The following is a 24440-nucleotide window of genomic DNA, read 5'->3' on the forward strand; positions in this document are numbered from 1 at the left end:
TAAATCCTCAAATTGACCATATTGGAGTCTTTTTTTAATTAAATCAACTTTCTTTAATCGATATAACTCCCTTACATTTGGCTAACATTAGCATAATATTTTTTTCTCAACATAGACAATTATTTGAAGTTTGAATTACATTTCAGTGCAAAATATCTCTCAGGATATTAAATATAATTTAGGCAGAATATGGCCTTATGTGTATGAAGCTCCCTGTCCTAGTTGTTCAAAGGGTTTATTTTAACAGGGTGCACACTTTTCCAAAGCCCTTAAACCGAATATAAGACAATCAAATGTGTTTGTTTCTTATGTCAGGGATGTCTCTCTCAGCTGGATGAGGAGTGTGTGTTCAACCCTCTGTCTCTGAGCAGTAACCTGTACCAGCACCTGAGGAGCAGAGGAGCGTTCTCACAGCCTCGATACCCATACAGGTAGATGAAAATATGATGCAAATAAATCTGTGTGGCCTTTGAGATCATTTGACATCAGTGTCATTACCTGGATGTAATGGGAGTGAGGTCAATGATGAGTTGATATCTGATGATTGTTGATTCCAGGCTCCAGACAGCGGCACACAGAGAGCAGGCTCAGCCAGCAGAGGGGGCTAAAGCCAGCAGACAGCAGCGACAGGTAACACACACACACACACACACACACACACACAGCTTTATGGCAGTGTAAAGCTTTATGGCAGTGTAAAGGTCAGGATGTGGTGCACCAACCACATTTCAACATGGGTAAACACGAGCAATTTGACATAAAGAATATTTTTATAACCCTCATTAAGATGATTTGCTTTACTAACTTCCGCCTCATGTCTGTCTTCTATATTTACTCAATAGAGGGCAGTGCTTACTATGCAGACAATTCAGAGCATTATTACATGAACATAAACAAGGCCTATGTAATATGTAATCAGATGTATTTATTAGTTTTCTTCTGACTCAGATCAGTAATACGAACAGGTAGTCCTTCCTTTTTTTCTAGGAGCGCATAGGATTTACTAAAACTCTTTCAAATACTTTACCTCATGACCGTTTTACCAATTTAATATTACAACAATATGAAATGCTTATGAGACAAAAACAAACAAGCAAGTAAAAAAAAATCCATATAAAAATATACTTGCATTAGATTTATGGTCAAAACTGCCATCTCTCTTCCAAGGGGATCTTTTACTTCACTTTTTTAATTGTATCACAAATAAAACATAATTGCAATAATAGAAGTATGAATAATAACAAATGTCTCCTCTTTCATTTGTATATTCAACGGGGGAAGGGGCAAAGCAGGCATACAAATAGACACATCAGGACCAAAATATAATCGAAATATTGGATAATTTGAATAGTTATTTAAATGAAACTGTGAGATGTTAAGCGAAAGAATGTTAAAGACATCTGGAACGTGACAAGGAGACACACTGATTTTATAAAAGAAGTCACAAGATTAAAAGTTTGGGAACCACTCGGTAATCTTTAACCAGGTTTAGTATTTTTATAAGATGACCATGAGTTATATGTAAATGTTTAATCAGAAACATAACTAAAGTTGTAAAATAAATGTCCAACACCTCATTCTGAATTTCAGTGCAATATAACTTTATCAAGCAGTGTAAAATGTTATCAATGTAGACTGTTTTTCAGAAGACTGGTAACAAATTAACTACCGAGAAACAACTTCTTGACGTTCACATCACTTATTCATATTTCATCCGTCCACATTTTACGTCATCTCACCCAGAGGCCCACTGTGAGCAGAGTGAAGCCGTTGGCAGTGTGACTCATCAGGTTGATAAGGCTGCTGACATGCAAATAGTTCACTACAGCGGCGAAACACAGAGAAAATGTTCTTCCGCTCTGCTTTTGTTTCGTTCTGTTCTTTGGCACACTCTGTTTGTATTCTTATCATAATGTTTGTACATTTGTACCAATGTATGTCTCTGTTTCCTGTCTTAATCTCTTATGTTCCACAAACATATCCTCTTCTCTTTTTATCCCACTCCTTGTTTTCTTCTTCTTTCTTTATAAAACCAACAACTGGCATTAGCATACAACAGACACAGGAATGAGATAGCATGTACCTCCACAAAAGCCAATGGGATTTGACCATTTGATTTTCCAACACCACTTTTTTTTGTCTTTTGAAGCACAAATGCACTTGCCAAAGGTACAAAGCTAATGTTAAAACGCTAAGAACAAACTACACCACTGACTTCCCGTTACTAACACTAAGCTAACGGTGGGTTACTGTTCAGTGTGATGAAAACAAGAAGTCAACTTGTATCTGACATCAGCCTTTTTTAAGACACTTTACAGCTTCAACATTCACGTGAAAGTACGTATTTCCTGTCAAAGAACATAATGTGAAAAGCTTGTGTTAACCACAGTATTTATTTCAGGCATCTAACCCAAAACACATACAAAAACCCTTTGACTTCAAAACGAAATGAACCAAAAGTGATAAAACGCTGACTCATTTCCAGGTTTTAGGACTCATCTCTGCAGTTCTCTATTATTCAATCAAAGATAACAATATATACTAAATATCATTTTGAGTAGAAAACCTGAAATATAAGTGTGTGTTGTGTTCACTCAGCCACAAAACCAGGGGCGCCAACTAGGAATGAGCAACAAGGTCAGAGCCACTGTGGCCCCCCTGCCCTCTGCCTCCTCCCACACCTCCTCCTCTTCCTCCCTGGGACCTCCTCCTGCGAAGGCCTCTCGTCGGGCCCTGACTCTCCTCAGCAGCAGCAGCGGTGGGGGGAACCCGGCCCCCTCTCGTCAGGAGGAAGACCATGATGATGAGTCCATGGTTATACAGTAAGAACACTGGGGGGGGGGGAGAACCTGCCACTTCAAAGGGCTTTGCAGTGAACTACGGTAATGCTTAGTCAGGACATTTTTGTAATCGGTCCCCATTGTAACGTTGGTGAGTCATCAGGCAGCTCCATAAGGGCTTTAATGACTTTAAAGGAGGGAAACACACACACTAATGTGTCTGTAAATACACACAGAACACACACACTGGTTTCCTCTGTATTTAATCTCACCACAAGAATAGCTAGATCTGATTTTAACCACCCTCCGTGCATGAGTGTGTGAGAAAGGAAAGTCTTTACATCGCTGAGGCAAGAAGAACTTCCAAAAATGAACAATGAACGAGGGAAGAAAAGATGAAAAGAGGGGAAACTGTAGGACAATGGAAGCCTGGAGGAGTCAGAAATATTGAGGCAATAACTAAATGTCCATATTTCATCACCCACTTACACACAGCTACTAAAGAAATCTAGAAAGAGGTTGCAAAATGATGCATAATACAGCCGCTATTGTAGAGACGGACTTATAGAAAAACACACATATGCACATTCCATTTCCATTTTGCCCTTAAGCCCCGGCCCGAACACAGCTTCAGTGTTTTAATGAGACAGAGAATAAAGCAGCAGACAGAGGGGCCTCTCTGCTCTCCGTCACCCCCACAGCGAGCTCCCTCTCTGGGGGTTGAAAGGCAGCGTGAGGGGGGTGGATGGAAGGAGCACAGACGAGAGATATTTTTTCTTTTTTTTGTAGTATGTTCTTTAGATTTGACATCATATGGTTTGAACATTTCCCATTGTGGGTGTGAGATTGTTAAAAGTATACAAGTCAAACATATTCACGATCATACGCACTTATTGGTGAGTCAGACACTCCCTACGTCACTATTATTAATTTATTCTTCGTCATGGCGCTTGGTCACACACTTAATCAGTGTCCCGCCATTCCACCCCCATGTTGAACCTTATAACACTCGAAACTACTACCAGCGGCGAATGACTTCCTGGCGTTGTGATGTCACAGGACTTCCTTATTCGCGGATTTACATCCACAACGACCCTTTTGTCTCCGGGGAGAATTTGACCGGACCTCCAAAGTTGCCCACTGACATTTTACCCACTTCTCTCTCCGTCCGTATTCAATACTTTCTTAATAATCACCACAAACTCAGAGACATCGAGTGTGTGAATTCCGTAGATGTGTTCAAATAGAGCCGCTCTGTCCGCCTAAAGGTCAAAAGGCCAAAGCCAAAGGACGACAGACTCCTCGTTAAATGTCAAACAAAAGTGTCCCTATCTGTGTTTGCAGATTAATTCTAATGTCTTGTTGTTGAGGACATTTTCAGGTCTTCAGGTTTTTTTTTGCCGTTCTAAGAAAGTTCTTTGTTCATTGTTGTCTTTACGCCTCCACCACACAAACAGCCCTATCTCATATTGTTGACTCATTGTTGTTCCCGTTCAGCTTTCATGTTGTGTGTTCTTTGAATTGAGCTGTTGTTTGTTCACTATGTAAGTTATTTAAGGATCTTGTATGTCCGACATATTTATTAAACTTCTCTCAGATTTGTATTTTAACATTGTGTATAAGTGTAGATTAATAAATTGTATTTATTTCCTCTACTGAAACAGCATTTTTGACTAAGACTCAGCTTCTATATCAGGATAATATGATTGCTGTGACTTCCTGCTTCATAATGTACCATTTCCTCCTCTGCAGAAGGAGAGAAAACTCTGTCAGACTCTCTATGTGTCTCCCAAACGAATACACTGTCTCTTTCCTGTGATTGTCCTCTCAACGACAGCACTGAGACGAACTCAGCAGGAACCCAAAAGAGTCACAATTCACACACAGGGAACAGGCAGAGAATAGTCGGCCAGAGTGAGAACAGAAAGAGGAAGTGCTTTTCGGTGAGGAAGTGAGGCGGTGAAGTGAGGAGGCACAGGAGCTGAACTGTAATGTCAGATCTCTGAAAGTCCTGCGACCCAGAAATTCTAGAAAATACTGGAAATCTCATTAGCTGATATGGATGCTCCAATCTAAAAAAGGCTCCAAAATATGTACACATGAACTCAGACTGGTCTAAGAAAACTTCTCCCTACTTTGCGCAAATAATTGAATCCCCTTAGTTTTGCATAGGCATCCCTTTAATTTAGAGGCAACGCAGCGACTATCTGAATGACGATCACTTCCTTCAGATAGCGCTGAGAACAGAGTGAATGAAACTCTCTTTCAGACACGCATGACTGGGATGGTTTGCCCACACGCAGCTAAAAATAAAAGCCGGTGGTCTGTAGAGCGGAGAGGAAACCGGGCAGTTTCAGGTGCGTCTGATGGCAGCCGCACCAAAACTCCTTAGTGTGCGCAACACAAAGAGCTCATGTTTCTATTTTTCACGTCCGCTGAACTTAAAAACAGAATGAGGAAATGCAGCTTAATTTCAGGGTGTTTTATACTCAGAAGTGCAGCTGACAGGTGTGAAATTTGGTCTGCATCTTGACATTTTAAGAACTACTTCACTTTTGAATATGTACTGTATTTCTCTAAATGCTGTGGCAGCTAACATCACTCCTCATTCTAAGGGTCGCAGTAGCAGACTAATCATAAAACAAAAATAGCTGCTGATGTCTTTAAGGTAACATCATTGAGAAGTTACGAGGAATCTTAGACTCATCAGTTAGTGAGATAACACTGGGTTTACATTACATCTGCATCGTTTTTATAAAGCATATTTTAGCGTTGGGTGGCTTGTTTCATTGGCCATAAGCGAAAATAAATGTAGACGTCATTTATGTTTAGATAAAGTGTGGACCGAGTGACGGAAAGAATACACAATGGTGAGGATGAACAGGCGACAGGAAGACAGTGCGAGACATGATGAAAGCAGCAGAACAGTGTGTGTGTGTGTGTGTGTGTGTGTGTGTGTGTGTGTGTGTGTGTGTGTGTGTGTGTGTGTGTGTGTGTGTGTGTGTGTGTGTGTGTGTGTGTGTTGTGTGTGACATCTGCATGCAGAAATGCGGAGACCTCAAACCTGCAGATATAACCGTCTGGCCAAATATAGCGTCATGTGGCTAGAAACAACACACACACACACACCTACACAGGCAAGTGGAGCTGCGTCTGTTGAATTGTATTAAGCGTAGATGTATGAAAGTGGTTCATCGGTTAATTCACACTTTTGTAATGCACTTGTGTGTCACGTCTGCAGCAACACATCTTGACATTTCGGCAAAAAGTGAGAAAAGTCACCGAAGTAGATGTGAAACCATGAAGTGCGATGTGCTTTCAAGATGAGGCGACAAACCTTGAGTATACAATCTCACGGGAATGCACACATGGTGATATGGTAGCGTCAGAGGAACGTCTGCAGACGCACAGTCCCCCCCCCCGACGCTCCGTACACTGAACAAAGTGGGCAGTAGCAGAGGGCTGTGTGTAGCCGTCACACACTCACCACCATCAGGAGGCCGTCGAGCTGCTCTGCAGATGTGTGAAAGGTCAGAGAAAACGAGGAAAGAAATGTGAGGAAAGGAAGGAAGGAACTAGATATTAACCACTTCCAGTTTGAAAGGCTGTACCAACTTATAGTCTTTAAAAGGAGGACTCAAGCAAAAAATCAAAGTCTTATCACAGTTAGAGCCGTAAAAAATACATTTGTGCAATATAATACTGTTGCATAAGCTTGTCACTTACCTTTACACACTTTATAGTGCTATATTTTCAATTGTTTTAGTGTCATGCCATCATATCTTACATGATCGTCATTTAATTTAATTTTATGTTTGTATGACTCGTGATTTTTTTGCAACTAGTGTTTGTTTTTTGGCTGACCGGACCTCGTCTAATATACTTGATTGTACTTGTGCAAACCTGCATGAGTTCCAATAAAGTCAAACGAAACTGACGTGAAAAAGAGATGAAAAACTAGTTTAAAAAACAATACAAATACTTATTGAATGGTTGAATGCTCCTTTCTATGAGCTGAATCACATTTGAGATAAAGCACATAACAGCTATTACAAAAATAAATATTCCACTCGGTTCTACAAACACTGTTCCACTTTAGGACCATAAAGTTGGGCAAAGTCCCGCTTCCCCGACTGTAAAAGAGTAAACAGCGCTTTGGATATTCCAATGAGGAAGTGTTGAGCCATATTAAAGAAGTAAATGTTGACAGCCTGTTCTGTGTGCCTCTTTATCCTATGAGTTCACACAGGGTTTAATGAGAAAGACAGAAGTTTGTCGTCGTTTCTGTTTTTCTTCCCCCGCTCTGTCTGAAAGAAAAGGGGAGGGGAGGGGGGGGGACGAGTCAGGAAATATAGCCTAGATGTGTAATCAAGATACTTTCTGTACAGGAAAGTCCTCCAGCAGCAGGTGGGTAAATAAAGAAAGGGGATAAAAAGGGATGATGGGATAAAGAGCAGCAGTGACGGGAACAGCCTGTACGTGTTATGCAAGACAAGCACACAGACAGGTTGATCCAGCCAGCATTCATCATGTCAGCATCTTTTCAAGTCTTTCTTTCTACTTCCTTAGTCATCCTCAGCCCAGGATAAACACCCTCTTTTTCCTTCCATCTTCCTATTTTTCCATCTTGTATTCCTGCCCTCCTCCGGTATCTCTCTGCAGTTGAAATGCACGGCGTGTCCGACACAAACCAGCCGCCATTAACTGTCACCAGAGCAACCCAACAACAGAAATAATGCAGAGAGACGGAGAAAAGGAAGGAAGAAAGAGAGAAAGTCTTTGCTCTAAAAGGCTCCACTTTTAACGGTCTGATTAAGTGGTTGGAAACTGAGCGGAGTAACAAAAACAGAGCGTGGCAGAGGGAGGGAGGTGAGGTCACACTGTCCCGCTTCAAAACAGAAAAACACCTTCAAAAGATCCGTCTGATCGGCTCCTGATGGGACACACTCCTAGTTTACAGATCACCTAATGACAAATATAAACGTTTTTGGAGCCATTTTTATTCATAGTTATATTTACAGACAGCACAGCTGTTTCTGACACATACACACTGACACATTGCCGGGGATTGTTAGCTTCATATTTCGTTTTTCTGTACATAGAAACATAAAGGTTTCAATAATATTGTGTTGTGCAGGAAGTCACCTCTGTAATTTAATGACGACCATGTGACCCACAGGACTTATTTATGACCCATTTATGTCTCACTTCCTTTAAAACAGTAGCAACAATGTTTTTTGTATTTAATGCATCCTCAGATGCAACGACACATATTAGTGTCCTCTGCTGCAGATGTTGTAAATCTCCCCGCTCATTGAGAAGATGGATCAGTCCAGAATACACAAACAGAAAAAGCCAGCTCCTTTTGTTAAAGCCTCAAAGATACTCCGGACCTAAGCAGTGCAAAAACATGTTTCCTAGTAACTTCATAAGCACGGTGGATATTTTATAAAAAAGGAGCCAAGCCGCTCTCTCAGCTTGTTAAAGTGAAGCCTGCAGGCCGGGCTCCTTCTGGCACATCCAGACGCTGTGTGTGCGATGTGTGTTATAGAAAAGTGGCAGCTTCCCACCACACTGTGGCTCGGTACTACAGTTATGGGTTTGACCATGCAAACACCCACTCGCTCTTTCTCAAACACTCAAACACACACACACACACACACACACACACACACACACACACACACACACACACACACACACACACACACACACACACACACACACACACACACACACACACACACACACACACACACACACACACACACACACACACACACACACACACACACACACACACACACACACACACACACACACACACAGGGTGGCCCTTCCATAGTCTCACTCCATGCAGCCATGATCTTATAGTTGTGCTTTGATCTACTTCCAATAAATCGACATAATGATGCCAGTCCACAGTTTGAAGAAATGTTACAAAAGCTGCAGGAATAAAGGCCACGACTGAGTGTTCTGCATTTGCACTTCTCCTCTTTTCACAAAGGGGATAAAGGTTTCGTCTGTTAGTCCTCGAGTCAGACGTCTCCCAGGTTGTCGTAGATGCATTCGGGTGATCTCAGCGAATCCCACGAGTCAGCAGGTGGAGGTTTCTTCTTTGACACTTTGCTGTACAGCTCGTGCCCTGTGTCCCCTCCCCCCCATAGATTGTTGTTGTTGTTTACATTATTGCCTCCATGTTTCCCGGGGGGCAGCGGCACCGGCTCCTTCTTCATCCTGCCGGGCTTCGGGCCGGTGAGGGGTTTGGGCCACCGCGGTGCGGGGGGTTGAGGCGTGCCGCGGCTCTGGGCCGACTGCGGGGGCGAGTGTTTGTGGGGGTCTATTGGCTTTGCATGCGAAGCAGTGCTGTAAGTTCCCTCCGGCCCTGAAGGGGCCGCCTCGTCCTTCCTCCTGTGGATGTGGGGCTCCAGACGGGCCTCGTCATAAATTGTCATCCCTGATTTACCGGTGGAGGCGCGGCCCTCTGGTTCGTCGTAGATGTGCTCCAGACGCGCAGCGGGAGGCGTTAAAGCTCCTTCTGCCTGACCTCCCGGGGTTCTCCTGTTACTGTTCCCCCCTTTGCCCCCCCCCGCGGCTCCGTTCAGACTCAGCGTGCCCGTCTTCTGGCTCAGCTCCTGGCTGATCCGGTCGTACACGTGCGAGTACAGGTCCGGCAGCTTCCTGCCTCCCAGGTGATGATCCCCTTGAACTCCCGGAGCGTCATCTCCTGCTGGTCGGAGGCGGGGGGGGGGCACAGGGTGGGTGCTGCTCTGGCTCTGAGCTTTGATGGTGTCCACGGGGTCGGAGTAGAGGCAGTCTCCGGCGTGCAGAGGCAGGCGCACGGAGTCTGCCGGCTCAGAGTAAAGAGCTGCGTGTTCATCAGCACCTTTCGCTGCCACCTGACCTCTTGGAGCCTTCGCAGGGGCCATTATGGCTGGAGGTTCTGGTAAACTCCTCCCCTTTAGTCCTGTTCCTTGCCCCCTCCCTCCTCCTCCCCCTCCATCTCCACCCTCTCTCTTCCCCAGCACTCCGTCAGCAGAGCCTGGTTTGCTGCCCCCTGAATCTCCGTCGGCCTCCCGGCTGCTGCAGCTGCTGCTGTCCCCACTTCCTGTTAGGCTGCTGGGGGGGGCGTTGCGTATGTGCTGCAGGGACGACGGGCATTCGGGGTCGAAGTTGAGGGGGCCGCTGAGGTGGCGCTCCTCGGCCTGGACCTTCTGCGACTGGATGGCCTGGTCCACCAGCGTGAAGATCTCGTTGCCCTGCTTGGTGTCAAAGGTGAAGTTCCCGGGGCCTGAGTCGCAGCGCCGGCCGGCCTCGAAGGAAAACATCACCTAGAGAGGGATAGCAAGGGGAAAATGTTTTAGTGTGAAAGTGAGCGTGACATATATATATATACACTGAGGCGTCTGAACAAAAGCCAGCTGAAGTAATGGAGCCAGTCACACAAGTCGCAGCTTTCCAGTCATCACTCATTTATCATTTTCCTGGCGCTCAGAGAAAGCCTGCTTCCTTCTCCCACTGAATTTCCACTTTTCTCAGCATATCAATTGTATTACTTCACTGCCTTCACTAACTGAGAAATTATGATTCAAACTTTCTTCCCCTTGTTTTCTTGCATACAGATTGGTCACAAAAGATCTACACATCCAATGTAGGTATCTATTTATTCTTCTGTGTGCATAACATCAAAGTTTCAGTCTCGGAAAATGCATGAAAACCATTTTTTCAGACAAACCTGACAGACCTTTAAAGGTCACCAGTCATTTTATGACCTGGGGACTCATTTATAAACGGTGCGTACGCTCAAAAGATGGCGTACGCCAGTTTCTACGCAATGTTTGCGATTTATAAAAAACAAACTTGACTGGAAAATGTGCGGTCCTCCGCACAAACTCTGACCCATGCGTACGCACTAAGCACAAAAACGGGAGAGACGAGAAACTGCGACACCGTTGGCAGAAGGAAGAATGGAGAGAAATATGTGGAAATAATACCATAAATAGAATGTTACCTCTCATTTATCAAATATGAAGAATTCATTTTCACAAATTGATTAAAGCCAATCTTAAAATGATTTAACAAACGCCTGTTTGAGACTCCTCAGTGCACACAAAAACATAACTTAATAAATAAATACGGAAATGTTATTGATCACCCCTCGATTATGTTCTCTTGTTAAGAAATGTTTTCTCATAAATGATGCGGTAAGCAGAAGGACAGAATTACTTTAAACTGACGCCGTTTAGCATTTCTATAGGTTGTATAGATACGAGCATGGTTTTATATACTATCACGTTTAATCGTGTTTTATCCCGTTTGCCAAGACTTGATAAGTCGCTCGTAAAACACAGGAGGTATGGAAACTAAGAACACCATATGTGGTAAATTGTACAGCTAATATAACACAACACATTAGTTGTATTTCCTTTAACTGGTGGATTATGGATATGCAGTTGCTGATCGACAGCTGGAACACAAACCACCAAATACAACAAAATAATTCAGATCCAGTCGTCATGACTCCACTCCGGAGGGATTACCCCATCATTTGTTACAGTTTCTCATCAAGGGGGTGTCTCCTGTCCCCGGGACAAACACACTGCCTGAGGTCTCGCCTGAGGAAGGTTATGTGTATTTCTTTTGTCATTAGCCTTTTTCGGACCACTTATTTATTTATTTTGGTGACGATCCGACCTCCATGCTGCTACTCTGGTTCAAACTGCATCCACCAAACAATATGATTTATCTCGACCTCCCCACAATAACCTAAATCTGACACGGTGTGAGATGTCTTTTTTTAGCTGTTCGGTCGTCATTTCCTGCGATCTTCTTCATGCAGTCAGTCAAAATGAATGAATGAATGGGCGTTTCTTTGACTATTTATAGGCAAATATGGGCGTTACGTGAAGCCCGCAAAAGCTGCGCCGCATTTCGAGTTGATTGTGATTTATAAAGGGAAACCGGCGTAGGATGTGCCGTACGTAAGTCCTGCGCTGGTATGCAGTCTTTTATGAATCGGAAAATGTCTGTGCGTATTTATTTGCTTTGTCCTACGGAAGCAACCTTCCCACGCCAATGCTACGCAAGGCTTTATAAATGAGGCCCCTGGTCTCTATATTTGAAGCATGTAACTGACACAAAAACAGCCACTGTAAAGCTGTAAATACCCTCTGTGACGGTAAGTCTCTGACCACACTGCAGCTAAAAGCATCATCTGCACTAACTACCATCAATTGCTTCAGTGTCACATATAACCCACCCGGTCTCGGCCGTATCTCCGCAGCAGCTTGTAGGGCCACACCAGAATGTCCCTCTTGGTCTTCGGCTCCTTTAAGATCAAGATGTCGTTCTCGGCCTTCAGCCAGTAGCTGCCCGTCAGCCCGCAGCGCTCTGACGCCTCGGTGCGCTGCACGCTCACCCAGAACTCGTTCACTGGAGATCAAAGGAGAGGTGTTTTTGCTCTGGTGTACTTTCATTCTCTTTTGTATGTCTAATGATTGTCTGTGATGCAATGCTATATTTTCATAAGAGGAGACACTACAGGTTTTTGACCAGTAGATTTCATCATAAAACTTCCCCACATCAAGTTATTTTTGTTTTAATAAAAGCTTTCTGAAATGTTATGTTTAAATATACAAATGAGTCATTATGCTACATTTGGGAATAGAAATAGGAATTATAGATTAATATTGTTAAAATTATGTTTTGTTTTTATGAATAAGCAGAACTATCTTAGCTTATGTTGGAATGATGTTGCTTATTATTATTAGTAGTAGTATGTGAATTTAACCATTGATATTCACTTTTCATTTGACAAAAACTTGAAAAACAATAAGTTGACAATTATGTTTTTTTTAATTTTATGTTGAAAAATGCAAATTATTGCATTATTTAATATTTTATGTTGGTTAATTTAGGAGAAATCCATAGTTTTTCTTTCCACTAGTCTGAAAAATGAAATGTAATTGAAACAAAATAACATAAATGATGTAACAGCACACAGTTGAGAGTCCTTACCCTCCTCTCTGGAGTAGTAGATGAGGTTTTCAGACATCTGCAGGTCGAGGCCCCCTCCGTTAGGGTCTGCAGCCGCACTGATGCTGCTGCTGCCGCCCTGCACACACACAGACACACAATCAGGACTTTCACAATATATGAATTAACTTGTTGTTTTGGGGAAATCTTTCCTGTACAATCACTGAAAGGAAAGGCAAAGCATGAGAGAAAATGAAAATAAAGAGTGAGTGTGCAGCAGAGAAGCGGATAAGGTCGTCCTCCTGGAAGCTTCCTCTGGCTTCCTCTCTGCAAATATGTCTAATGATCATGTGTGTGTATGCGTGTGTGACTGCACAAAATGGAAGCTGTAGCCTGTTTGGACACCCCAGGGGCTTGTGGGAAATGTTGGAAGACACACAAACAAGACGCTGCCAGTTGAATGGAAACTTTAAAACTGCGATTCCTCAGCTTTTCCCACCAAACTGAGGGAACTAGTTTTTCTTTATTTAAATATTTTTGGGCACACATTTCCCACATAAAGAAAGAAGAACATACCTTAAAGGCGATGTCACACATGGTGTCCATCCAGTCCTTGGCGGTGATCCTCTCGGCGGAGAACACGTGCGTCTTGTCGTTGGTCTCCACGCAGAAGGCCGACATGTTCTCTTTGGGACAGCTCTCCGTCAGCGCCGGCAGGATGGAGATGCACTCGGACAGGCGGATGATCTTCTTGTCGAGCTTCCTGGACTTCTCCGTGGACCCGCTCCCCGAGCCTCCGCCGCCCCCCGAGTCGTAGAACTCGAGGCGGGCGATGCCGTTCTGGCTGGCGGGGAACAGGACGAACCAGTTCTTCTTCCATTTCTGATGAGAGGGACAGTAGAGAATATTAAAGCTCCACTGATGATTTATTATAACTTTTTAAATAGCCCCGATTTCATTAAAGATCTCCTATCATGCTATTTTTAGGCATATATTATAGGTCTCAGATATATAAAAATATATAAATAACATGTCTATGATGTGTTTTGCTCAAAATACCAAACAAATCATGCCTTTTAGACATCCCTCATATCCCTCTGTTTCAGGCCTGTTACAGAACGGCTGATTCAGGGTCCTTAGCTTGAAAAAAAAAAAGAGAGGAGGGGGAGCTTGTGCCTGCTCAGAATTCTACCGCAGATACAGCTAAATGCTGCCGTGATTAAATGCCATATCATGTTCCAAACCACATCAAGGATTATTTCTGAAACAGTATGGAGCTCAAATATATTTTTTTTCCCCCATGCTTGCTAATGTAAACAAAGACCATATTACGTCCAAAACACGTCGCGCATTGTTTCTGATAGCGACGTTTCTGATAGGGCCGTGGGTGTAAAGCCAGCCCACATTTCAGATATTACGTCATATCGGCAGCAAATCTGGATCAGCTCCGTTGTACCCCCGTTTTTAGAGATGTGGGTACGGAGGAAAAGAGAGGGTTTAGTTTTCTGACGCTGCGTGAGTTCCCTGACACACCGGGGACACATATTTATGTATAAAAGACATCAAAAAGGGCATTTTGCATGATAGGAGACCTTTAAAACTTAGCGGAAGGATGCAGCATGGACCGAGGAAGAACCCATTAAAATATGGAGCAGATGGAAAAATGGAAAAGGCCTTGGCAGTTTTGTATGCATTTATGTCTATTATGTGTATAACAACAATAAGGAACACATGTTTTGTCCCCCTAGAGAGTAGTAGACCAGCATCTTACATCAAAAGGCTATTTATGAATGTTGGAAGGAAATAACAGGAAGAAGAAGAGGTTGGAAAACTAATTTCCCACTGTCCTGTTCATATCAGTCTAGGGATTTGCATGTGGTTTGTTTAGAAAGCTATGGGGAAAAGCAAAATGCAGAGTTCGCTAGACAATAATCAAAAACTGATGAAAAGGGAAATGGAGGAAATGTTACTGTTTGAAGTCCGCAGACGATGTGAGTCAAAATAATATTTTCACATTGTTGTGTTACTTCTACTTTACTGAGGCCTAAATTAGGAGGTCTGCTGATTAATATAAAGCAGTTTGACTCAGAACGGATGCACACATCATAGTTTCCTGTACAATCAGCAGCAGTGGTCCACAGCTACAGAATTACTGCTGTGGTGAAGTGAGTACAAATTGAGCTTATCACAAATAGAACTGAGAACCTAAGTTAAAATAATCTAGGGCAAAACATTTCCCAAGATTCAGGGTCTTTTTTGCTACCCTGCTGGGACCCAAACGAAGATGTGCACGCAAAAGAAGTAACAGCTCTGTGAGAAATGATAGGGAAGAGGTTCAAAATAAACCGGGTCCAAACTCTGTGACAGGTGCCTCTCTCCCTGAGGACAGCGGCGAGGAAGCAGCAGCTAACAATGACCTCTTCCTCCCCAGGGACAGAAAGGGACATGACACACAATGCTGAAGAACAAGATGCACAGCCAGTGTGCAGCACTCCAGATGTTCAGTGCTAACAATGGACGTGATGACAGACTGCAAACACTACAGAAGTTACTCTACATGTGATTATAACCAAACTGAGTGAGACAGCAGAATTAAAAAGCGTGTTTGGGAAGTCCCTGTAGTCCCCTGTTAACACTCTGGAAGATCATGACATTTGTTCACGGTGTGTGTTTTCCCCTGACTTCCACTCAGTGTAGGAATCTGCCTGACAGAGCAGAGCATGTGACAGGAAGGTCAGAAACCCCTTTGACCTGCGGGGAAAATCCTGTTAACTAGAATGGGACCTTTTAAGAGATGCCGGGAACCAGGTCAATAAGCAGGGGAATTGCTATAAAAAGACAATTATTACAAAAAAAAGCTTTACTGAAACAAAAAGGGCAAAAATGGAACCTGGGAGGTCCAATAAAAACATTTAACTAAAGCAAAAGTACACAGATAGAAACTGAAGCCTCACAGCAGCTCAATAATGAAAATAAATGTGTATTCAAATATCTATGTTTCCATTATTTTCAATACCATCTGATTCCAGTCTTTACATTGAGAGTATTCCCTGCTTTTCTTTGTCATATATCTTAAAGTCAACATTTGGGGACTTTTTACAAACAAAGGACATTTGAAGATGTCTTTATAATAGAAAATCGTAGGTCAAGCACTTTTTGTATGTTAAATTCTCATCTGCAGAGTAACTAGTGCCTATGAGTAGTAGAAGTATACAGTAGCAAGTCATAGAAACACACACAAAATAAGTCATCAGTAGATATACATATTTACTTTCAACAATCGGGTTACTGTGCGACGTCTTAAAACACGTCAGCTTGTTTGTTATGATTCACAGCGTTAAATTAGGCATGGCACGTCAGTCTTGACTTATATTATTTGCATGACTTATGCTTCACAATCGAGTACGTTTAACTGGTTGCAATTTAACAATGAGCACAAACAAGATGGGACTCAGTTGAAGAAGTGTACACACACATAAAAGCCAACTTCATCAATGTTTTACTCAGACACACACACAGTTTCATAAGTGAACGCACTATGAGCCGATAAAACTAACTGCCAGAAAGGACAGGAAATGTGTGGGACTGTCATTACCCAGGATTCTCTTCACTTCCTTCTTCTGCATCCAGGTGTGTGTGTGTGTGTGTTAATATGTGCATATGTGTGCATTGTTGTTCCCTTGGTGCATTCCCGACCATCTGTTGCTGTACACAAACGTGTGATTGTGCAGTTGTATACACAAATAGGGTGTGAAACATTAACTTGGAGGTGTGTGTGTGCATGTGAAGCAGCTGCTCCATATAAGGCAACCGACCGTTATCAGCCGCTAATACACCGAGTGGAAAATATGCAAAAAAGGATCCTGACAGAGAGATACTTCCTCACTGACGTCCTGCCTGCTCACAAGAACAGAACTGTGTGTGTGTGTGTATGTGTGTGTGTGTGTGTGTGTGTGTGTATGTGTGTGTGTGTGTGTGTGTGTGTGTGTGTGTGTGTGTGTGTTTCTCGCAGAGCCCAAAAAAGACATAGCCTTCTCTGTAATAACAGCCGATGTGTTAGTAATCGCGTTGACATTACTAAGAAAGGCCACACTTTCACTGTATAGCTAAAAAAAGTATAAACACTTCTTTAGATGTGTAAATGGCATGCATTTTTGTAAGGGAGTGCATATTTTCAGCTCATATTTGTAATAAACGTGCCAAAAGCAGATAAAAAAATGTCCACGCTAAAAACACATTTTGTGATCCTACTGCCATTTTAGGTGTAAATGTATGAATTCTATTATATCAAACATTCAATTTAGAGCTCTGTCTTGAAAAATTGTAGATTGAGGCATTTTCAGAAACATGCAACACATTTATTGTTATAGCTAACCATTGCCATATCCCATGATGTAGAAAAAGAAATCCTGCTAGCATTCATTCAGTATACAGAAGAAAATGTATGATTTTTTGGTAATTATGATAATCAATGATGTATGTTAAAACAATAAACTCAGGGAAGTGGAAAATCATTTTCATGTATACTATTTTATTCCAGTTTTGGATGCAGGGGATCAGAGCTGTGTTTACCAGTGAAGTTGAGTGGTGATTTCTTTTTCCAGCACGTGAAATGTTACTGTAACAAATAGGGGATAGTATTCCAGAATGTGTGTGTGTGTGTGTGTGTGTGTGTGTGTGTGTGTGTGTGTGTGTGTGTGTGTGTGTGTGTGTGTGTGTGTGTGTGTGTGTGTGTGTGTGTGTGTGTGTGTGTGTGTGTGTGTGTGTGTGTGTGTGTGTGTGTGTGTGTTTGTGTGTTTGCATGCAGACCGAGTCACTGTGGGACGGGTGGAAACATTTTTCCACAACTGTCCCGTCAGACAGGATGCTCTCTATCTGTCATGCTGTTTAGCTAAAACACTGGACCGTGTTCCCACTGGCCACAGACAGACCTCAATGACACACACAGGAGTGTGTGTGTGTGTGTGTGTGTGTGTGTGTGTGTGTGTGTGTGTGTGTGTGTGTGTGTGTGTGTGTGTGTGTGTGTGTGTGTGTGTGTGTTGTGTGTGTAATTTATATGTATGAGTGACAAGAAGTGTGTTAAGAGAGAGAGGCAGACCGCTGCTCTGACCACAGTCCTCTGCTATGTCTACAAAATAAATCTCTCACATGTCAGGACTGAGTTTGGTTGGTTTGGATTTACTATTGTAGTTTGTGTCTACCTGAAACCGTATTATCAATACTGAAAGAATTGAGCACAACGAAAACATGACGAGTGAAGTAAAAATACATCTAAATGTTTTCTATAAGTAGTATACGTTTTAATTTGTTTCTAACGTATAAATACATTTTCTTTTTTAAATACATGTATATATTTTTCAATTTTGTATTTATCCTATTTCTTACTATGGGATTATGTTAACAAAATGATGTTATCAAATAAAAATGTATAAATATATATATAGATAAAATATCTATTTATGTATTTGATTTTGTATTTATTTATTGGTTTGGGATCCTCAAAAGTGAAGTTGTTCTTGTTTTTTTAATTGTATCACTTGTTTGTCTTCCTTAAGGCTAAAACCATAGAGAAACTTCTATGTGTTCTAATGTGCACATGCCGTATCCTGGTCTGCAGCACGTAAAAAGCTATTTCTGGAGCAGACAAATATTCCAAGAGAGATAATGAAGTCCAGAAGTAGGTCAGACAAGTGACAGCATGCTTACAGCAGCACAATGAAATGTGATCAAGAACCAAAATCAACTTTTTCAGAATAGAAAGGAAAAAAAAGTATACATTGCCGTAGTCAAAACCAATACTATTAATTAATATAGTACAATTAATATATTAAAAGCGTTTTTTTAACAAACTGTACAGCGTTTACCTAATGTCAGAGAATGATTTAGTGTAATGGAGGAAGTTAATCTAACATGAATAAGCATTTTTTATGTCATAGCGTCACAGAAACGGCTAATGCTAGCATGATCAACCCGGACAAAAACAGCCGGATATATTTAGATGGTGATAATCGTTGTAATTTACTTGATTGAAAAAACAGAAAGACTGATAAATTCAGCTTTAATTTTTGAATAATATGCCCAAAACGTTGACTTTACAAAAACAGGAAATGATGAGCAGATTGATCGGTGAAAACATTTAAATGGTCAATTATCCGTTCATCATGCAGTATGCTCATGGTAGGCTTGTTTTTAACGTGTACTTTTAGTCTTATTCATTCAGGCCACAGCTACAATTTTGTCCAAACAAATGCCCTATAAATAGGAGATGTTAATGTAACAAAAGTAATATGCAAAGTTACGTTGATTCATATTGACAAGCAATAGGGAAAGAACCTAAATGAACTGTGACTCAGGAAAGAATACTACAAAAACTATTACATGCACTGAGCAATAACTAATCATTGTTTCTGCTTAATCACTTCTTTCCATTTAGCTTCACAACATCATGCCGTTGTTCCTGAAAATACGCCCACTGCAGAGTATATATGGAGAATTACACACTTTTCATACGTCAAGTAAGTTATTCATACTACAAAAGATTGGGCGTTTCTTTTCTGAGAAATATGATTTAACGTAGAAATCAGACAAATCCCATTAATCCATTAGGCAGTGATTACTTTTGACAGTCGTATAAGTCTAGCCTCGGGGTGTTTAATTCTGTTTCACCCTGACACACCCCGTCTGTTCAAGTGTCTGCCTGCTCCTGGATGAATCTGTCTGTCATCTGCCCTCATCTGCACACTTTACCGGTACTTCTTGGCAAACAGCTGCGAAAATCACCGTGAAACTAAAAGATTTGGTAGCTCCAGGGTGCGACACAACTACAAACTACAGATCCAATCACACACAACTCTACCTTCAAATCGCTCTGCGGTCAGTTTAAGCTGCACATTAAAAACACATGACAGCTCTACAAGTGTAAAAGCTGTAATTACAACAGCATGAAGTTTAGGACGGACCTATTGTAGTGTAACCACACTGACTGCATGCATACAGCCAGACAGTTCAGACAGCAGCTCCACGTCACCACACATCTCTGGCATGCTTTGGATGTTATGAATACCTTTCTGATGCAGTGTGCGTCGAACACAGATCTATTTGTTTCTAAGTGTCATGCTGTGGTGTTCGAGAGCAGTCCAGAAGTGATTTGATATAAAGTTCAGTTTATTCATCTCGTGGAGTTCTACCTAAGATCATTTATCTTACTTCTCTGGAGGGGCTTTCTTTTTTTTCTTTTTTAAATCTGATGATGCTGTCATTACACATAAATGTCTCATCAATGTTTATGACATCACAACTTCATGGAAATGCAATACTTAACTAATTGCTAGATTAAACCGGGAAGTTTAAATAAAAGCATGACTACATCAATTAATAAGTCATTTTTTACTATGTTAGTATGCCAAGAATAGTTAATGACTAATAGCAGAATTCTTATGAATGTTGTTGTGCGGGGGGCCAAAAGGTGAAAGACATCTGTTTATTTTCACTAGAAATCATAAATATAAACACAAGAATTTTGTTTTATCTGATGAAATAAAATAACTAAGGCTTATTTCTTTCAAATTCTGTGTACGAATGTGTTAAAATCTGTGGTATTGAGCACTTGATAACCCATTTAGCTGACAGGTGTAGCATATTGCTAATCAACACATGATTAATCAGGTGTGAATTGAGCAGGAACAATACAAGGACAATTAAAGGGGCAATATTAGATCATCTTGGTACTTAACAACACAGAGTTGGTTCACAACATGTGAAAGAAATTATAAACCATGTGTGCATTGAAAAAAGTCTTATTTTTTCAAATCCTAACATTTGTGAGCAAAATCCAAAGTGTTTAAAAGGAGTTTCTATTGATATGAGAGTGAGAATAGCAGAAGTTGTATAGCTTGAACTTGTACATAATAATCTATTGTCAAGCCAGTTCAGCTGGATACGCAGAGCTAAACAAAAACTGAGATAATCTGATGAGTCATATTCAAAAGGTCCAGACCTAAATTTGGCCCAGAGAGGGAATTGGTTAAGCCGCAGTATAGCGATAAAAACAACAACACAGGGCATGAAACACCAGATATAAAGCCACAAATACATAACCACACATTTGAAAAAAAAATAAAAGTACTGAGACTTAAAAGGTGAACACAGGTTCAAGTACACAAGTTAAAATGTAATATATCATTTGGGAATATTTCAAATCAATTCTGTTTATTTATTTTGTTACTTTTTTCTCGAATACTGTTAACAGGATTGGATATAGACAGAAGATACTAAAATCACAAGTATATGAAGTGTAAGCCTGCTTTCTAAGCTCTATAACAGAAACCTGGGTCAGACGTTGCTGCTGCACTGTAAGTCACATTTTCCGACTAACCACATGGGAACGAGCCTATATGAGTGTGTGTGCGTGGGTGTGTGTCCACTGACAGCTCGAAAGATTGCATAATTCTACAGTAAACCTCAAACCAGTTTCAACACTTTCAGATCTGCCAGCTTCCTCTACTATTCTTTTTACTGGGCTGCTGTTATATCCACTTCTGTTTTACTGTGAAAAGATAACGTGTTATTTATGAAAATATTGAGAGTTGGTTTGTCCGTTTTCTATTGTATTCTCTACAGTTTATAGAAGGCATTGAAAGTGTGTTTTGGGAGTGTGAATATGTATTGTGGATTGGTGGGTTCAGGGCAGGAAACAGGGCCAGGAGGTTTTGTTGATGGATGTCATATGACCAGAGAGAGAGGCGGAGAGACAAAGACCCTCTTACAAATCTGAAGAGTAAATGAGTTCTTATCTAGCTGCGCACCCAAGGCAAGGTTGCACGGAGGCCATGGAGTGACACAAACACACAGACACACCCACAGGTGTTATCTCCTGGTCCACTGCTGCTGTGTGATCAGAAAGTAAGTGACTACATACAGTCAGAGGTGATAGCTACTAAAGTGTTTGTAATTGGTGTGAAGAACAACTCTAAAGACCAAGTGGAAATATGTCTGCCATACGTCTGTTTCTCTCCATTGTCTCAGCTTTCCGACTCAATATTCCGTGTTGTGTTGTATGTGTTTATTGTGGAAAGTCATAATGCATTTTTACTTAATTTTAAATGCATGCAGATTACAATTCAAAACATATATAGACTAAATAGTCCCCAGTTATTTTCTTTTCTGTCAACCGATATGATCAAAGAGATAGTCTAAGCCTTCTCTACTAATACAAATGCGTTTTAACTGCATTTACACATTGTTTGTATATTTGTATTATGCAAGTTATTGTACAAATGTCACATTTCATCACGTTTCATTTTATCATTGTTTTCGGCTTTTTATTTACTTATTTATTATATAAACTTATTAGGGAAATTGAACATGTGCCGGAATCCCTATATCATGTATGCCTATGTTGTTTCTCTGGACACATGACTGTACTGCACTTTGTAAAATAAAATAAGTAGTAAAAAGCAACTTTAATAAGTTGATGTGTCACCAGCTCTCCAACCCATCTCTTCCCTCTCTCTGACCTCATTCACTTTGCTTTAGCCCACTGTGGCTCCATGTATCTTCCTATCTACTGAATGTTACTACAGTGCATTCCAGCTCATTAACACACTCACATGCACACACAGATGCACAGCTGGTTTACTGCAGACCACCACATCAAAACAAGACCAGATCAGTGGACCCTGCTGTAGCTTCCTCTCTGCATACAGTCAGTTTGAAGAAGCTGGGCACAATGACTGTAATTGCAGCAATATGTGCTCCATTAGTGACGACAACTAGGAAATGCTCAAAGTTGATACACTGAAAAGACAGTACTTCTGCTATGCTGAATTGCAGGATTTATATTTCTCATAAACACATGGTAACTCTATGATTCATATAATGTTCCAATAAAGAATTAATTCATTACATAATCGTTATTCAACATGTTACTATTTAATTTCTATAAAGGACAACAACAGTGTCCTTAAAGTACACACTTGCTGTTTCCTTTCCTTGTCTATGATTTTTCTATAACGTCCAAATAGAAAAAGATAGTTTTATTGGCCTTAGGATATTATACAATAGTTTATTTCTTCATATAATAACGGTGTATTACATTCCTATTACTTGCTACGTAGTTTTTGTTGTATGGCATCCTTTATGTACAATGAGGTCACTGCCTACAGTTATATGTCCTCATTTCGGTTAAGCAGAGTAACAGTTTCTTTATAACTTACCTTGCCAAATTTTTGATGCTGCACATAAAGTTGTCCCTCCTTAACGTGGGTGTCCATGCCCCCCAAACTCTCCAGGGCCACCCTTCCTCTAAAAAGACGAGATTTGAGTTGAACTTGACTGGACGAAAATCACTTTTTAGAGGTTTCTTTTCCCCTTAACAACTTCCCTCCTCCTTTCACTTCCGCTCCCCAGCCGTTATAACGCATGTATCATACCGCTCTCGCACAGTTAAAGGTGTCATGGTTAAAATTAAAATAAAAGCCCAAACAGTGGCTGGGTGGTCCGACAAAAGTTAAATAGTGTCCAAATGTTGTCGGTGGGTCGCCTATCTGTCGCCTCTCACTCCTCCTGCTGGGCTGGACCACTGCAAAGCCACTCTGCATAGATAAGGTAAAGCTTCCGGTTATAACTTTCAGAATAAAGGTCTGATTAATGAATAGATTTAGGGGAATTCTGGCAAAGTTCAGCATTTAATGTGGTCTAGGCTTTCAGGCAATGTCAATACAAGACAGGTAACCTTAAGACTCATGGCATTTCAATTCATCTCCTTCAAGTGGGCAAAAATTGTATATTCTATTGGATCCTCAAGAATATTACGAGATTGTATGCTTCATTTGGTGCAATCTGTGTTTTTTGTAAAAGCCACACATCTGTAGTAAAACACTACAGATGTGCATCATCAGGCACAAAACTGGTGCCTGATGATGTGAGGAGCTGAACCTCTATCTCCATTTTCAAAACCAATTTAAAATATCTGTCAAAAACTGCCCTACTTTGTACGCCACTTCAAAAATAATCTGGTAATCTCAAAAATGTACTTTTAATACCATAATAACTCTGATGTGTGCACTGAACTAATTAGAGGCAATGCAGTTATGCAGTTAACAGTACACATAGGCCTACTAACAGGACAACTGGTATGACCATTGGAAGTATCAGTGTTGTTTATTAAACATTATTATTTAGACAAGAGTTTAATCCAGGAAAGTTTGAGACATTTTTCATCATTTGTTGTGATTGTTTTGGGCTTTACAAAGTTCTGACGTGTTTTTATTTTGAAATCTGAATGAGCAGACATCCGGTAGTGACTCTGTGGAGCTTCACTTGGCCGTCTGAGGGGCAGTGATCAGCGCGTGCAGAGCGCACCGAGCCGCTCCTCGAGTCCCACCTCCTCACTCTTGTGTAACTTCTCTATCGGTTTCAGCTTTAACGCAGGCACTTTCTAACGCACATGCAATCTATATAATAATAATAATTACACTGTATACTTCATGTGATAACATTATGTTTGGCTAACTAACTGCAGGACATCACAGCAGGACTATACAACATCTCATAGAAGAGTTATTATTCCTTGTAGGCCTACGAGCAAACATCATAAAGAAAGATCAGATTTCTCATTATTAGTACTAACTTCAACTACAGAGATATTAAAATAATGTTGAGCAGCCAAGGAATGATAATAGCAGT

General features: G+C 41.1%; 2 protein-coding genes across 2 annotated transcripts in view; one reads left to right on the forward strand and one right to left on the reverse strand.

The window, feature by feature from the left end:
* m1ap (meiosis 1 associated protein) overlaps nucleotides 1-4399 on the forward strand; it is a 43774-nt gene extending 39375 nt beyond the window's left edge. Inside the window, exons 9-11 of the mRNA XM_034136676.1 lie at nucleotides 316-431; nucleotides 558-630; nucleotides 2599-4399. Coding sequence (XP_033992567.1) covers nucleotides 316-431; nucleotides 558-630; nucleotides 2599-2826 — 417 coding nt within the window. The 3' untranslated portion in view covers nucleotides 2827-4399. The remainder of the gene's footprint in view (nucleotides 1-315; nucleotides 432-557; nucleotides 631-2598) is intronic.
* A 4159-nt stretch (nucleotides 4400-8558) lies between these two features.
* Nucleotides 8559-23325, reverse strand: dok1b (docking protein 1b). The gene is made up of 5 exons (XM_034136584.1): nucleotides 22970-23325; nucleotides 13332-13637; nucleotides 12798-12894; nucleotides 12040-12212; nucleotides 8559-10111 (listed from the first exon to the last, which is right to left on the reverse strand). The coding sequence occupies exons 1-5, from the start codon at nucleotides 23024-23026 to the stop codon at nucleotides 8819-8821; spliced, it is 1926 nt and encodes a 641-aa protein (XP_033992475.1). The 5' UTR covers nucleotides 23027-23325; the 3' UTR covers nucleotides 8559-8818.
* Nucleotides 23326-24440: the final 1115 nt, after the last annotated feature.

The sequence above is a fragment of the Trematomus bernacchii genome, unplaced genomic scaffold (genome assembly GCF_902827165.1).
Source record: "Trematomus bernacchii unplaced genomic scaffold, fTreBer1.1, whole genome shotgun sequence".
Taxonomy (NCBI): Eukaryota; Metazoa; Chordata; class Actinopteri; order Perciformes; family Nototheniidae; genus Trematomus; species Trematomus bernacchii.

What these genes read in the sequence shown, in the direction of transcription:
- dok1b (XM_034136584.1), bottom strand. Translation starts at nt 23,026, where the DNA reads ATGGACACCCACGTTAAGGAGGGACAACTTTATGTGCAGCATCAAAAA. An exon ending in TGTGTGACATCGCCTTTAAG is followed by an intron (nt 12,895 to 13,331) that starts GTATGTTCTTCT and finishes GTGTGTGTGCAG; the next exon opens with GGCGGCAGCAGCAGCATCAG. An exon ending in CTACTACTCCAGAGAGGAGG is followed by an intron (nt 12,213 to 12,797) that starts GTAAGGACTCTC and finishes TTTGATCTCCAG; the next exon opens with TGAACGAGTTCTGGGTGAGC.